Raw genomic sequence first — 17,936 nt, forward strand, 5'->3', positions numbered from 1 at the left:
AACAGAAATGTTTATGTCTCCCCACAAGTAATATGCTGAAGCTCTAAAGTCCAAAGGGATACTATCTGGAGATGGGGACTTTGGGGGGGTAGTAATCAGTGTTAGATGGGATCACAAGGGTGGGGTCCCCATCCTAGGATTAGTGTCCTTATAAAGAGACTCCAGACCTCTCTGTCTCTCTCTCCTCATGTGCACATGAAAGACACCATCCACCAAGCAGGAAGCGGGCTCTCCCCAGAACTCAACCCTAGTGACACCCTTATCTGAGTCTCCCATCCTCCAGAACTGTGACAAAATCACCTGTGTCGTCTGAACCCCCCATCATGGGTATTTCTTTACAGCCACCTGCGCTAACTGATACAGAATTCATTTCTGGACTGTTTCTTGACTAAGACATAGTTCACAAACTTCCTGACTCCAGGTACTATCTAAAAGAAAAAGAAATAGAAACAGGCAAAGAAAAAGAAAAAGGAAACGTTGACATAAAGATTGCAAAGGCAAAAAATAAAAAAAATATATATATATACACACACACACACATACATACATACACACATACATATGGAGAAGCATCTAGAGATGAGAAAAACTCAAAAAGTTTTGTGTCCTTAGTTTCTGCAAAAACATGTAAGACTCTACCTTGCTTTCTGAGCACCCAGAAATATGAAAGCAGGCGGGGTCTCTAAAAAACTCCTGACCTCAACGATCCACTTACATTTCTTAGGAAACCAAATATAACCATGAAACTCTGCTTACAGACTGAATACCCAGAAAATGCCCATCACTTGCGGAAACTTGGAGCGCTCAGCAGCACAGCAAATGCAGAGTTAGACCCATTTCACAGAGGAGGAAAGGCAAGGGATTGCCCAGGGCTCTGTAGCAAGGAACAGACGTGCAAAGAGAAGCAAACTTGGACCTCGGCTCCAAGTCCCTGTTTTCCCTACTCTGCCGGCTTCCTCTAGCTGGAGGCACAGGTGAACTCTTCTAGAGGAACAAAAACGATCAGGACGTGCACAGGCCACATTCCTGTGCATGGAGTAGGTCCTGGAGCTCTGCTGGGTGCTCACCAGCAGGGCATCTCTGCTTGATCGGACGCTGTCTTCAAAAGCTCCCCCTCCCCACATCAGGGGCAAAGCAGACAGCCCAGCCTTGGCCATGCTGGAGGGGTGTCTTCACTCCAGGCCCTCCCCTCCAGGTTGGCTTCCAAAGCCCCATCCATCATTTGGCTCCTGAAAGGTGGACTTGGCTGGTTCCTGCCCTCCCTGCAGACATACCCAACCTTTTAGTCAGTTGATCCATTTGACGACTATTTGCTGAGCACCTACTCTGTGCCAGGCACCGGGGAAACCATAGAGACACAGACCCAGATGTTCAGTGTTCAAGGAGCCACTAAAACCTCCCTGGTGGGAACAGCGCCCGGGGATGGGCCACGCTACATCTAGAAGAACAGCACCCGAAGATGGGGTATGCGGGGCATGCCAGTGGGTCACAGGGGAGGCCAGTGTGCCAGAAAATCCCGCCATGAGTGTAGTTTGCCTTCCGTTTGACGCGGAAGGAAAGGGGCTCCTCCACATCTGCCTGACTTTTAAAGCTGATTTAATTTATGAAAACATCGCCCTTCCTCTTCCCCTGTTCTCTGTGCAACTCGCAATGTCAGGGTGGCATCAGAGGAGAAGACTCGGGCTGGGAGCTCAGACCAGATGCCAGCATTCTAGTTGCAGTTCTGCTTTGGTGGGGTGACCTTGAACCACACATCACTTGACCTCAAGGCTTCCGACTCACGAGTGTAAGACAAAAGGGCTGGAATGATGCCTGAAATCATGCCAGTGAGAAGTCTGACCTGACGACTTCATCCTGCAGGTACAAGGCAAGATGGCTGGGATAGAACATTCTGCCTGATGCTTGCACTGTGCTGTCTTTCTTGCCTTCATTAAAGTTCCCGCAAGCAAAAAACAAACAAACAAGCAAACAAACAAACAAAAGCAAAGAACAAAACAAGAGTCTTCACTCTAGAGAACACACTGCGGGTCCCCAGAGGGGAGGTGGGTGGGGCAGGGGGACACAGGTGATGGGGTGGAGGAGTGCAGCTGTCATGATGAGCACTGGGTGACGTTTGGAGAGCTGACTCACTGTACTGTACATGTCTTGGTAAAGCCTGGACCACTAAGGACCTCAGCTACTGGCCCCCTTCCCTGATCACCTGACATCTCACCACTGCCTGCTCGCTCAGCATTTGTCACGGAAGCTGGAGTCGACCTACACCACCAGCACCTGCCTGTGCTCCCTGCCACCACCCTGGGAGCCCTGGATGAAAAGCCCTGACCTATGTTCTCCAATCTGGGCCAGAAATGAAAAGGCAGTGACCTTAAGCCTCTCTGGTGGATGGCATCAAAGCAGCCCCTTTTTTCTGAGGTTCTAAAAAAGAGCTACTTCCTATTTCCCATTTCTACCTCTCTTGGTACTGAATGGTTGGGAAAGATTGTGCCCTTTAAAAAGTAGGAAGATTAAGTAAACTGCAGGCTGAGCCGTGGTTTGTTTCTGTAATGGTGGCAGTCTATGAGGTCGCCCAGCCCAGCGGGCAGGCAGGCTAGAGGGTCGCAGGGCTTCCTCTCACAGTGCACCAGAAACATCTGTCCCCTCCGCCCCCACACCCCCAAATCTCCCTGTCCCACCACTTAACACCCAGGAGTAAGAACAACATCTAATATCTTTATGCAAGCATGAGATTTTATTCCCACCTATATTTCAGTTGAGGAAGGAGCACTACCATATAAGTTTTAAATGACTCTGGGTCTTGAAATTAATTTATACAAACCCAAAGTAACAAGTATTATAATTATATATAATAATTATTATATATTACTGTCAATAACAGCCCAATTATGGAAACAGCCTGAGTGTCCACTGACTGATAAATGGATAAAGAAGAGGGTGGGGTGGGTATATGTAATGGAATATTACACAGCCATCACAAAGGATGAATCTCACCATTTGCAATGACATGAATGGAGCTAGAGAGTATAATGCTAAGTGAAGTAAGTCAGTCAGAGAAAGGCAAATACCGTGATTTCACTTGTGTGGAATTTTAAAAACAGAACAAATAAGCAAAAGGAAAACAAGAGAGAGAAACAGACCAAGAAACGAAGTCTTCATTCTAGAGAACACACTGCTGGTCACCAGTGGAGAGGTGGGTGGGGGGTGGGGGAGCACAGGGGATGGGGATGGAGGAGAGCAGCTGTCGTGAGGAGCACCCACCATGGTACGGAAGTGCTGACTCCACTGTGGGCTTATCTAACCCTGCATGTCAACTAACCAGGATTTAAATAAAAACTTAAAAAAAAAATAACAAAACACACAGGTCATAATCACAGCCCCGTATGCTGTTCTGCTAAATGAGGCAAGAGAATCCAGTTTTCGTCTTGCAACTGCTTCATCTGAAGAACTGAAGGCCACATAGGGAATACCCTTTTGCCTTTTATGTTCCTCTTCCCGTGCAAAACTCCTCTTGCCAACAATTTCAATGTTGGGAAAATGACTTCTTAATGATGAATACCTTCCAAGTTCTTTAAGGACACCCATGAATTCCCCCATGAAATGGACAATTCATGCCCAGAAAACTACTAAGACAAGTAAACACAATTTATTCTTATCTTATAAAGACATTAAATTATCTACAAAAGAGAAAGCACTCTCCTATGCAAATATTTCCCAAGTTTCTATGGTGACACTTTCCATTCTTGCTTTTGAGGATGAGTCCCATGACTTCACAGCAAAGGAACACTGAAGAGAACCTAAGAAGCCACTAATAATCCATCGCTTTGCTATAAATGTTTACACCGGCAAATATAGGGATCTCCTAAAATTTATAAAGCAATTAGATACTAAGCTAAGATTTATACACCCGACTTCCCACACAAAGTAAATTTCTCCTGCTAGGTTATGAATCCCAAGGCAAATGTGAGCTTAGATCTTCTCTCAACACTGACAGGCCCTTTGTTTGTCATCATAGTCCAAAATTACTCAGGGTATATAAATGGATTTCCTGGCTGCTTCTCAAAATGTTGACAACAATACTACTGATAAAATACCATGTTACGTGTCTATATGTCTGTCAAATTCAACAAATGCAAAATACATGACATACAGAACCAAGATTTTTTTCTTTTTCAATTAAAGCTGCTGAGTGACAGAAAGGAAAAATGTTAAGTCTTTGGTTTCATGTACTCGAGACAAGCACTGGCAACTAATAGGGGAGGAAAAAAATCTCTGGCAACTTTAACAAAGCATTTGGCTCTTCACTTCCGATATACCTGGTGAAATCCCAGCAATCTCTGGGAGAAATTAATATTTCTACCTTGGCATCTTTAATTCCATAAGGACCCAACTATTTTTTTTCCCCCTGAGGATACCTATCAAAAGGTTGGTAAGGCCAGTATGGGCAGCAGGAGGAATGGGAAGAAATGAGCAAAGGGCCTAGGAATTTGAACTACGGTATATTCCCCTCTCTCCAAGCTAGATGACCCTGGACAAGTAGCTTAATGTCAGTCTCAAATTTTCTCCGCTGGAAAAGGAAATATTCACACCACACATGTAGCTTCTTTTTGTAATCAAAACAAACAACACAGCAGATGTAAAATCACTTGGCACATAGTAAACATTCAAGAATGGTTAGTTTGTAAACAAGATTTTGGCCCGGTGGGGTATGTCAGGAAGCATGATGCATTCTTCTATCCAATGAAGTCTGTGGAAAGTCATTTGACAGGGCATTTGGAGCTAATTAAAATCCATGATGTGCCAGAAAACAAGTATGATGATCTTCTGTTTGCTATTTCCAGGTCAGGACAGATTATATAATGATAAGCATTTGCTTGGACAGTCGGATGGATGACTGGCTGGCTGGCTGAATAGCTAGTTAGACAGATGATGGGTGGATGGATGGATGGATAGATGGACAGATGGATGGGTGGGTGGATGATGGATGGATGGGTGGGTGGATGGATGGATGAAGGATGGATGGATGGATGGATGGGTGGGTGGGTGGGTGGATGGATGGATGAAGGATGGGTGGGTGGATGGATGAGTGGGTGGATAAAGGATGGATAGGGGGCAAATGGGTGGGAGGCTGGGAGGTTAGAGGGATGGGTGAGTAGATGGATAGATGGGTAAGCAGATGGGTGGTGGATGGGTAGATAGAGGGAAGTATATGGATGCATGGAGACGGATGGACAAATGAATGGGTGAGTGAGTGGGTGGATGACTGGAGGATGTATGGGCAGACAGAGATTTTAGAACCTACTTCCAAGACTATCAAAATTCCTAAAGAAAAAGGGAGAAAATGACCAAGTCACAGTCCCATGTATCTTTCATTAGTGAATCAGTGATTCCAGAGGAATAAGATCAGCTTCACCACAGCCTCCACCACTTTCTCCTTCCAGAACACTACTGAGGTCTTGAATTCTGTTTTCCATAGAAGAGTTTTCTGCAGTCAAAATGTTTAACGTTCACATATGCACGTGTAAAAGATACCACGGAGCTAACAAACTCTCCAGAGACACATCCAGGAAAATATCACATCCTTTACCAAATACTTCGCAGCAGCAAAAGCTTTGGCCCTTACCTGAAGGTGGGTCCATTCTGTATTTATTCTCTTGACACCAACCAACTGGTCGAAGTCTGTAATCCAAGTAAAACAACCACTGGTCATAGGATTCAGTGTCCTCCAATCCCACATAGCGAAGGCGTAATCTTCCTCCAACATTTTCAATCACACTAACTATCCAGTACTGAAAAGGGCTCTGAGAATCCTGAAGTTCTATTAAGGAATCAACTGTAATGAGGTCTATAGGGCCTTTCCCTCGCAGAGGCTGTTTAAACAGAAGCAAAACTCCTTATTTTAAACTTTATTTTAAGGTTCTCATGGAAACAGATGACAGCAGAAGATAATATTTTTTCACACCATCATCCAAGCTACTGGCAAACAGTCTGGTGTTTCCCTCCACCCCCAACCCCTTCCCGCTCCTTCCACACACACGTTCATTCCCCCGGCCCTCTGTCCAACAACAAGAATCACAAGTAAACAGAACATAACAGTTTGCGCTCGGATCTCACCAAACAAATCACCCTTCCCAGATAAAACGGCATTTGTTAGAAATAAGCATGCTTTTAAGAAGGCTTACACCAAATTGTCCTCCCACTAGAAAATATGTGGTAGCTCAATGTCTCTTTTCCCAGACCATGGGGCTATCAATGTACCCCATGACTCAACAGACATTCATCTTATCACGGCTACCATGTGAATGATTAAGACGCTCACATACTTTTAAGTGAGCAAAGCATGAACATGTATCAAGGACATGTCTAACACATGTGAATGATCAGCTACATTAGACAATTATGTAGTTATTTCTACACTTGGTCCCATTGTTGGTTTAGAGAATGTCTATATATACATATATTTATATAATTAGTGCCCACGTATAAGCAAAATTCTCAGCATACGCTGGCACATGAAAAGGGTGTTTGTTCAGTCAGTCTTGTAGGCAAATATGTTAAAAAAAAAAGAATGAACAAAGTAAGATAATTCGTCCTTCTGAAAGGGTGAAGAATCATCATTTTGATTTGCTAACCAAACAAATTAGGAGCCGTTAAGATAAGCAAATACATCAGGCAAAATCTTCACAGAATAAAACCAGATAACCGTGTCTTAGATAGCAGTGCTCCAAAAGTCAATGTCATTTATGAGAGGAGGGAAATTCATCATTAATGTTAAGAGAATAATGATATCATCAAGATCCACATCATATTCTTGTTATTTAGTTTCCCCCTTTTTTCGAGGGGCATTCCCTAAACAGATGTGGTGACTCAATAATTACGAATGACAGTATGGTGCTCCCTCTGTTCTACCATATGTAGTAAAGATCAAAGTGCTTTATCATACAGTTATTGTCAAACGAACCATCACAACGGCAGATCAATTGTTTTTTTCTTCGGCACCTTAAGCATACCTTAACCACACTGAAATAGGATTAGCCAATCCTCCTGTGGTTTTCAGAAGGGAGGCTGATTCATTATTACTCAACACGCCTGCGTTGTTGGCATGCGTTTACTCAACCAGAATGGAAGAGTCAATGGGACCATTTGTCAGCACGCTCCAAGACTCTAACAGGGCATGCTCATGCTTCGTGGTCACGTCTACGGAAGAGGTCTTCTCCAGGATTTTATTTACATTCACGAATACAGGACAGAGGCTCCCATGTAGAGGATAGTGGAAAGATATCCTAACGATAGCATTATTTAAAAATCTGTTCACACAGAAGCCAGTTTTCCGCTTATTGATTGTACCACAGGTGCAGAAGCTTTGGTGCCATGAGAATCATTACCTTAAACAATTCGGGGGAAAAAACAGGAAGTTAGGCTATCTGGACAGAATATCCACACGTACACGTGTACCCTCTGAAGGATATAGGCAAAGGTGCTCATGCAACCGTGAGGCTTCAGACACAGACTAGCTGAGTAACAACAATACATACACCTTCCAGGAGGTTGGCTGGCGCCGTCCGGGAACCAGTCAAGTCACGAATGAGGAATTCCGTCCAGTCTGTGTACTTCTCTTTGATTGCTGGCAAGACAAAAGAAGAAGAAGAAAAAACACACCTCATCACAGCAGGCGAGTATCAGGTTCAGTTTAAAATCAAAGCACTTTTCTTTTTTTTCGTTTTTTAAGATTTTAGTTTTTATTTATTTGACAGACAGAGATCACACGCAGGCAGAGAGACAGGCAAGAGAGAGAGGGGGAAGCAGGCTCCCTGCCAAGCAGAGAGCCCGATGTGGGGCTCTATCCCAGGACCCTAGGATCATGACCCAAGCCAAAGGCAGAGGCTTAAACCCACTGAGCCACCCAGGAGCCCCTCAAAGCACTTTTCTGTACACATGTGTTGTTTTGATACTTTTCTTCATTTTAAGCATCACACTGGAGAGCTAACACGGCGACAAGAAATCTGCCCACAGCGGGTGACCTCGTGCCGTGGCATGCTCACACTTGCTGGGCATCCGGGGGATTAAAGAAGGGGGGCCCTGACGTTTGAGGAGAATGTACTCGGGCATTTCTGTGAGAGAAAAGCAGATATCGTGAAGCACGGAATTCGGGGATAGGGAGGGGGATTCCAAGAAGGAAGAGACCAGGGAGGGACAGAAGTCAGAGGACCTTCCCCAGGTGGAAAAACAGCAGTGGGCTCTGAATGACACAGAAGGATTCTGCAGGTGGAGACAAGGAACAAGGGCTTTCCGACAGAGCGGCCTGGGGAGGGAGGACATGGACGAAGGCCGCACAGTCGTTGACCGACTCTGGCCCAGTCTGAGCACAGGGCGCGGGGAAAAACATCGATCAACAGCCCAGAAAGCAGGCACATTAAGTCAACAGGAAATCTCTGCCTAAAACGTATCTGAAAATAGCACACAGGCTTGAAGGGAAACAAAAGAGGCCAACGGCAGAGAAACCGAGGTAAGGAGTCGCTACAGCTCTCCAAGGACAAAAGCGAGGGGACCGCAAACTGTGGGGACCACGTTGAGAGCAAGGAAGGAATGTAGCTGAGACATCTTGAAGAACGACATTTCAGACGTTGGAAGCCAACCATCTCTGAGTGCTTAGAACCCGAGACTAGAGGAACGGGACATTCCTGGCACATCTCCCAAAGTACAGATCTCCAAAGGCTTCACCCGGTGACATCCACACCCAGGAGAGGCCCAGAGCCTTCCCGGGGCCTCATGGGCTTCACAAATCAGCAACATAGGAGAAGCATGGCCCAGATTCCCACCTACCCACTCTGTGGATCACGTGGAGAGCCAGCAGGCCAGGGAGCATTGCCTAGAATACATCCAGTACTTAGCCTCTGTGGCTAAGGTTCCAGATGCTAGTGGTTTGCACGTTGCCTGTGTTCTGCGAAGGCACAATGCAACAATTTTTTGCTCACACCTCAAGGAACAGAGTTATCACGGAAGGCAGCAAGGCCGTAACATTGCAGGAGGGAACAGCGAAGTCGTGGCAGGGGAACTGGGCTCCTAGCAGGCTCTGCCCTCACTGGCTACAACTTTGAGTAATTTACCCCACTTATCTTACGCTCTTTCCTCATCAGTGTAAGGGTGCTAACAACATTTTAACCTATGGGCTGCTAGCAGTTTTAGAGAAGATACACACATCAGTAAAACCTAACCATACCGGCACACACCCGGCAAGTAATAAGTAGCAGCTCGTCTTGTTGTAAGTGTATATTAAAGTATGACACACTCTCACCAAGTATTTACTGTTCATTCCCACAAATGCCAGGCTGAAGCTGCACACGTGCGCTGGCCTGATCGCCAACAGAAGCGGGGACAGCAGCGATTGCCATCACTAACCAGCATCCCAGTCAATATCCCTCCCTCACACGCTAAGGATCCTAAGACAAGAGCAGAACCAAAATGGAAGAATTCAGGCAACATAAAGGGGATCCAGACAAGGCTGCAAAGTCCAGCTTTCCCCCCGTACAATGCCCCAACCACAGCTTTGCTTAAAAAGCAGCAACTCACCTATTCATCAGCATCTACCACTAGACTTTTTGCTCAAATAAAATACCATCTTCCTTATTTTCTACATACACATTCATAAGGTAATGCATCTATTTGGAGCAGGAACTGTTATGGTGTCCTTTTCTGTCATTAGAAAGTGTAGCCATCATTATTCAATGCTGTACCCATTTCTAAATTAGCCCCCTGCTGTGTACTAAATGATTTGTGTCACTCCCCATATTCCTACTGAATCCTCCAATGCGACTACATTAGGAGGTGGGACCCTTGGGAGGTAATTAGGTTTAGAGGAGGTCATGAGTGTGGAGTCCTCCTGATGGGATCAGTGCCCTCATACATGAGACCCCAAGATCCTCAACCCTCCCACCACGTGAAATTCCAACAGAAGGAAGCAACTCTGAACCAGGAAGTAGAATCTGCTGGTGCCTTACCTTGAACCTCTAGCCTCTGGAACTGTGAGAAATAAATTTCTGTGGTTTACAAGGCCCAAAGAGTATGATATTTCTGTTACAGCAGCCTGAATGCAGAGAGACAACCCTCCTGCATGCCCGCGGTTACCGAGGAGACCAAAAGGAATTGGCATACAAGACAATGGAATGAAAATTTGCATTTCCCTTATACTTTCCAAGCATAACTTTAACTTCCTCTGGGTCTTGGGATCATCATGACAGTGCTCTGAGGGTGATGTTTCTAACTAACTTTTCCCAAGTTCATAGAAAAAGCAAGGGTCACTCCCAACTTCAAATTCAAGTATGCAGACGTCAATCCTACCAGGAGTCTTTCCATGGGAATCCATGACACTCAAAGCTTCTGCATACAGATAAATCAGTAATTTGTAGGCATGACAGAGATAATATGAAAATTACTGTCTAACCAAAGGTTTCAAGATGAGGACAATATACAAATGAGCCCAGCAAATATGCATTCCTTATTTTTTTACCAAAAAATGACAATCAGCATAGCTGGGTGAAATATGGTCCCATACTCGACAGACTTTATGTCCATATCCACTACAAGAAGAAAGTTTAATTGCTTACTTAAGGGGTGGGTTTTTTTTTATCTTATTTTTTATAAACATATAATATATTTTTATCCCCAGGGGTATAGGTCTGTGAATCGCCAGGTTTACACATTTCACAGCACTCACCGTAGCACATACCCTCCCCAATATCCATAATTAAGGGGTGGTTCTAACATCGACATAATCCAAGTGAACATTGAAATTAAACATTTTTAAATATGCCATCACCTTATGAAAGACATCGTGTAATGTTGAAATTGAAGTGGGTTGGGCCGTAGTAAGAGAACAGTAGGGATGCTTCTGAAATTATACCTTGTGAGCCCTCCAGCCCAGAGCCCCTATAACTTTCCATTAATGTCTCTACACAAGGCTCTGAAGCAATCTTTCATGGGCCACACAGTATCTGGACAAATTACTCTCACTAAAAAAAAAGGATCTTAGCTATAAAGATACACGAACAACTTTTGATTAAGAAGTAGAATTAAAAATAAAAAAAATGTGATAGAAAAAAAATAAAAGCTTAATTGATACTAAAAAAAAAAAAAGAAGTAGAAAGGAAACAGTTCTCAGAAATACTGTTACTTTTTTTAAAAAATATTTTTTTAATTTTTTTGGCAGAGAGAGAGAGAGCACAAGCAGGGGAGCGGCAGGCAGAGGGAGAGGCAGGCTCCCAGCTGAGCAGGGAGCCCAGTGCAGGACTTGATCCTGGGACTCTCAGACATGACCTGAGCCAAAGGCAGGTGCTTAACTGAACGGGCTGCCTAGCTGTTAACAGAGCCACCCAAACACTGCGACTTTTAAAAGAAAAACTGTTCTGGTCAACATTTAGTTCTCAAAACTCAATATTCAAATGTAAAAATCTATTAGAGAAAATACCACCATCTGTATTTTTAAAAAACTATGAAAAACAAGTCTACAATTCGCAGTCAATGGACTTATTTTGAGTAATACTGAATTCAGTTAATTTTAGTACAATAAAAATTGCCTAGAAATCCCTTAGAATTCATTGCAACAGAAGCTGACCTGTACGTTCCTGGGTGTCCACATAAGTTTCTAATTAGAAGTACTAAGACTATAAATTTTCATTTACTACAGAATGCCTCTCTTCAAAGACTCAATCAACTAGCATGGCTATAAGAACCATCTTTCTCAAATAGGAAAAAAAATTCCTTGCCCTCTGGTCATTATCTTTTCCATCAGATGATCCAGGCATTAAATTTCGGAAGACCTACAACATAGCAGACACCCAAAGACATCGAATGATTAAAATGAAAACAAAATAGATGGATAAAAGTTTGTCCATAACATTGTAATCATTTCCACATGCTGTTAGCTTATACGGAGACACTCCTGAGAGTTCATAAGATTCTCTATTCATAAGAGTAAAATCAGGATCCTTGTACAACCTTCTCATGAGCACGTTTCCAAAGTTCTATTCAGTTTTAACATTCTATAAACTTCATAGAAAATACATATACTTTAGTCAACTTTGCTTTTTAAGAAATCCAGGTTACACTCATCATTTTAACACCCCGTGTGGGGAGGTATGCCTCTCTCACTGCAGGATGCGATCATGAACATGAGTTTCAAAAAGAGAAAACACACACCCAAACACACACACCCCTATGCTTCTTTGCAAAGACATTCAGAGATGGCCCTCAAGTCCCACAACAGCATTATGGGGATTACAGAGCTACCTATAAAAAGGATTCCAAACAGGGGTGCCTGGCTGGCTCAGTCCATAGAACATGTGACTCTTGATCTCTGGGTCATGAGTTTAAGTCCCACATTGGGTGTAGAGAGAACTTTGGAGGAAAAAAAAAAAGGTTCCAAATAAAAGTCAAGTCACCATCCCCCCCCCACCCACCCCCCAGGATTTGGGAAGACACCAGTCCTGTTGGACTGCCAGGCCCAACAAGCATATGTAAACACATTCAATGATTCCTCACTTCTCAAGGAGGCCATCTGCTGGGGACACTGGTCTGCGGTTCAGAGCTGCCCCTTCAAGGAGACCCTGAACACGGAGATCTGGACTGAAGTCAGAGGGACATACTCCTCCCCTCTCTGTCCGTGTCAGCAGGTTGAACAGACAGGTCCATGGGGAAGACAGGCTGCGTCATACCTTTCCACTCACCGGGAAGATGGGCAGAGTAATTCCAATGGGCAGTGAGCCACTTTCTGCTGAGCCACTCAGATCTCCTCTAGCTGGAAGAAAAGCCAAGCATTCCTGCATCTTAAGAGTCTAAACACACAGAGGCTAATTTTTGTTCCTGGCAATTTTCTCCACTCACTGCCAACCAAAGCTTCTTTGAATTTACTGTGTCGCTTGTATTTTTGGTTCTGTCTTGCTCTTCGGTTGTTCCCTTCTTCTAGAGCTTTTTCTGCCATTTTCAAAACCTCTTGACACAGTAAAGCAGAGCATTTCCTCCTGCTGCATGCCCAGCACCCTCTGACTTGGACGGTTGTTCTGTGGTTATCCCCTTCCTTTTCTCTCCTATTAGGTGTTCTCCTGGGGCGTCTGGTGGCCCGTGGTCATGCATCACACGTCAACTAGAGCCCTCAGAAAAGCTGAAGGGGAAACTCTGTCCCAGAGCAGAGGCTTGTGACTCAGAACGGGTGTTTGGTAACTCCCATCTGAGAACGAAACCCCCGAACTAGTCTCTCCGTTCTCCCCAAACAGTTCTGTCCACTTCTTCAGAGATGAACGCAGAGGCTACACAGGGTCTCTAGTCCTTGGTTGTCCCAATATGGTAGGGGACATAGAGCCTGGGAAGTGTTCTGACCCCATTAAGCCCTGCCATTCCTAGCCTCACCCGGGACTCCCGCTCACCCAGCACTGCAGAGACTCCAAGCCCCCCCAACCAAGTGTGAGGTTGCAATGGCCCCCACCCATCTTTGGCAGTTACCAACCCTTCATGAGCTTTCAAGCTACAGGAACATTTTTGAAATATCTTTTCTGCACGGGTCTCTCTTCAATTCTCTCTGTGGGTTCATGTATTTTTTTCTTCCTTCACTATCATTTTAAAGTAGCCTCTGGAGGAAGAAGAGATAAATAAAAATGCTCCATCCACAGAAGCTCCTGGCTCACAACAGAACTGGGCTTTACCATACGGTGTCAGGCAGCAGCCTTTGAGGTATCAGGAAACTATTCTTTAACACTGACTTCGCTAAAGAAAAGAAGTGCAACAGTGAATCCTGAATTATAAATGGAAGCGTTTATACTCACTATGAAGAAGAAAAGACTATAAAGTTCCTTCCCTTGCGGTTTTTTAAAGGAAAGTATCTACATTAATTTTTTCATACAGTCAAATTAAATTGTTCCCACAAACAGAAGGACAGGTCACAAAATTATTCAGCAGGTCGACAGGATTGATAAGCTCCTACTGTGCGACAGGTTCAGATCCAAGCATTCCTATCTCCAGTGATTAATGAGATGAAGATGCTAACTTGTGAAAAATGCTGCAAAAATTATCTCTACACAAAGATACACACACATACTCCTTAGTACTCACTATCCATAGATTGGAGGGAAAGTCTAAATTCAGCCTCCCAGGATTCTTTCAGTTATGTAAATATACTTGAACAATTACAAAAAGTAGTATTACTATTTTGCTCTGAAGACCGGGATTTCGCAAAAACACAACCTGAGCACTGTTGGAGGGAACCAACAGAGAGTAACGACATTCAGCTGAAACAGAGACAATGAGTGGTATGGACGTCAGAACAGTCCACATCGCTGAAACACAGACTCTTAAGGCCATTATAATCCTTAAAACCTTGGTCAGTGTGTACACAGACTCTTAACAAGAAAGCCCTCGGCTACTTAACATTCTACACATTGCTCAGAATTTTCCTCAATATTGGGAATGAGCGCAGGAGAGTTCCTCCGTGTTGAGATTAGCTTCTTATGGGGTCATACGTGACTTTGCGTGGAGACGGCCTCATTGGCTGGTTATAAGCCTTAAACGACAAAAGGCTTCCTGGCAGTTTTCACACTGGTGGCTCAGTATCCTTGGATGAATCTTTCGGTCGCTCCCTCTTTAATGCATTCCAACGTTTATATAAACACACTCCGTCTCCCTTTAGAAGATCATACATGAAATATTGCAAAACGTTGCTTTAATTATACACGAACAAATTTCCGACAATCCAAATTTAAATTTTAACAAACCTGTACCTCAGATCACGGATACGAAACGACAGCCATGGGCATAAAAACCACATGGTTAATATTTTATTAATTTCAGAAATTATAATGAGATGAAAAATGTCTTCCAGAATGGGATGATACTTTTTAGCCTTCTAATCCCTTAACTGCGTCTCCCTATGTTGAATATTAATGCTAATTAATGTTAATGACCACATCTTCAAACACTGACAAACTGGTACCAAAAAAGGAAATCTACCTTCTGGAGAATAATTCCTCGTGTAAACCAATTCATTTTTAGTTTCTGTTCCTGCTTCCTTGCATTGTTATAAAACTGATCACCTGCTACATAGTGGTAAAATGTCAACCTCTCTTGTTAGACTTTGCAAAAATAGTCTTAACGCAACAGGATCCATCATGCACAAAGACAGTGACTTGCTGAAGGTTTTCAGGAGAACAAGATCAATAATGAATAGATGAGACACGAGGCTTACATCAATAGGAATGTTGACACACGCAGCTACGTATTTTTTAATTGACACTACAGAGCACACTGGAGTTCCCACTGTCTGCACATCTCTCACATCCAAATCCAACGTCTGTCCTTTGTGTTACGCACCCAAGCACATACAGACAAGAAAACGAGCACACTTGAGATCTCCCTAAAACTCAGGATTCAAACCCGATTTCTGCACACTGACACGCCAATCCGGCATCAACAGCTTCCCAACTTCCCTTTGCTAGTAGTTAAGTTATTCCTACAATTCATGCAAGTCACGGCTCCCTGGAAAAGGAATGTATTCTAATAAGCTCTGACAGTGTTTTATCTGCCTGTTTAAATAAGGCAAGTACATCAGTACATATCTATTTGCTGTGATGCCTTGTTAAGGGGATCTGGGAGGATCACAGAATGCTTTCTTGCCAGTTCCTGGAAATGGCACGAGGTCCGTCCGTCTGGGGCAGGAGCAGCAGGGAATGCCTCCCTTGGTGACACGCAGATTCAGGGGCTCTGTTGGAAGGAGACACCCCCACCACCATGTTTGTTCTCCTTACTTAAAACCACCCCCTTCCCATCCTGTACCCAGTGAACTCTGAGTCCATCATCTTCTCCATGCCTGCCTCCCTCTGACCACCGTCCCCAGTCCCCCTCTGCACTAGAATGACCAGGCTTATCACCACAGCATAAAGAAAAAGACTGAGCCAAATCATTCCCTGTAAGTCCTAGAACCACCCAACCTTGTATAAACCCCCCTGCCCTGGAACTCTCTTTTCTGATCAATCAATACCCTATTTCTCTGCTCCCCTCCAAAACCAAACGTAAGCAAAGAAGACTAAACTCACTCACTATCCCATCCATTCAACTTCCTTCCCCACGAGAAGCAAGCCACCCACTGAACTGCACTACTGATGACTTCTTCCCTGAAACAAAGTCCTCTCTGGGCTTCCAGGACTGGGATTTTCTTTCTTCCTTCTCCAGCCACGCCTTCTCCGTCCATCCCCTTTAATTCCCAATGATTAGGGGTTACTTAGAAACTGGTCCTAGGCTGGCTTGCTTTTCCTCTTACTCTGTGGTCCTCTTGTGGACAGTCTCATCCACGCCCATGACTTTAATCACTGTGATGCCAACAGTTGTCAAATTCATCCCTACAGACCAGACCTCTTTTCTGAGCCATAGGATCAGAGAGTCCTGCCTGCTTCACAAACATCCATGGGTGTCTGGGAGTCCTCTCACACCTGTTATCTATAAAAATCAAGCTTTGATCTTTTGAAAAACACATTGATTTGTAGGAGCTCTTTATTTATGTTAGATATTAATTCTTTGTTAGATATCTCATAGCTCCCGACCTTGAATATTGTATTCAACACAAGCTTTTTAAAACAAGACATGATGGGGCACCTGGGTGGCTCAGTGGGTTAAAGCCTCTGCTTTCGGCTCAGGTCATGATCCCAGGGTCCTGGGATCGAGCCCCGCATCGGGCTCTCTGCTCAACGGGGAGCCTGCTTCCACCTCTCTCTCTGCCTGCTTCTCTGCCTACTTGTGATCTCTGTCTGTCAAATAAATAAAATCTTAAAAAAAAAAAAAAAGACATGAGATCATTTCACACAGCCAATGAATCTCAGAGTAAACTTCAAACTCCCCCAACCTGTCCCAATTTCCTGCAGGACTGGGTCCCTCTCTACTCTTCCTCCCTTTGCTCTCCACACTGGCTTTCTCTAAACTCTTCCCCTCCAGCAACTTCATTATTGACCTGGATATCCCCCTCCCTTGGTGTAGAAACACTTCACCAGTAAACCCAGACCTCAACCATCCCTTTTTCGGGGATCCTTCCTAACTTCCAGGATCAGCAATATTCCCTCCTGGAGTCCCAGAGTCATTCCATTCATAGCCTGAACACAATGTATAATTAATTACACGTCTGTACTCATCCACCTCACGACAGTCCACGCCTTACTCTCCACTCCAGCCACGTCCCTTGCATGACTACAAGACGCCCAGGACCCATGATAAACACACACAGCAGGCGTTTGGTACATTTCTGTCACAGGGGAAAGGACAGATCTAATGGCTCTGCACCTTGTGTCTGTTTTACGAATCTTCTGTTGAAACACAACTTGTGGGATTCAGACGAAGAATCACTGTTACCATGGATATATATATATATATATATATATATATATATATATATACCTTTCAATAAAATACGATATAACTCAACAGCACACCACAAGCATTCACAAATGAGCTTCCATAGCTTTCCTTTGCCTGGCTTATAACTGCTCCCACGTGATACGAGGAGACATTTCAGATTATGGCTGCAGCGCATCTAACCCAGAAAGCGAGATATCCCACCAGTTCACTGACTGAGTGGGCATCAAAAACATCTTAAGAGTTGGGACAGACTCTATTTCTCTGGAGTTCTCCTTCTGAAGAACAATGCACAACTGTCCCATTAGGCAACACGGATACCGTTCATTTCAGACGAGGGCATCACCCAGAAATGAAGGAGACACAAGGTACTACACGTCTTTGAGGGGCCAACTGCTTCTGTGAAGTTCTCTGAGGTTCCTAAAAACCTCTTAGTGCTATAAACAACCAAGATTTACAAAACAAAAGCCATAAAGATAAAAAGTACTTATGATACTCTCAATGTGTCACTCTTAGTACTGTGCATCCAATCTTCATGAGCCTAGAGGATGAATAACAGC

The 17,936-nt window shown here is 44.1% G+C and overlaps 1 protein-coding gene across 7 annotated transcripts in view; it reads right to left on the bottom strand.

The window, feature by feature from the left end:
- Positions 1 to 17,936, bottom strand: part of SFMBT2 (Scm like with four mbt domains 2) — a 224,946-nt gene that overhangs the window by 109,221 nt on the left and 97,789 nt on the right. For 6 of the 7 annotated variants that reach the window (XM_047740302.1, XM_047740296.1, XM_047740300.1 and 3 more), the window contains 2 exons: positions 7,530 to 7,618; positions 5,618 to 5,864 (listed from right to left, as the gene is read on the bottom strand). In XM_047740302.1, the coding sequence (XP_047596258.1) occupies positions 5,618 to 5,864; positions 7,530 to 7,618 (336 nt within the window). Of the gene's footprint in view, positions 1 to 5,617; positions 5,865 to 7,529; positions 7,620 to 17,936 lie in introns of those variants that run through there. The other variant, XM_047740303.1, reaches the window with a different exon arrangement.

The sequence above is a fragment of the Lutra lutra genome, chromosome 8, assembly GCF_902655055.1.
Source record: "Lutra lutra chromosome 8, mLutLut1.2, whole genome shotgun sequence".
Taxonomy (NCBI): Eukaryota; Metazoa; Chordata; class Mammalia; order Carnivora; family Mustelidae; genus Lutra; species Lutra lutra.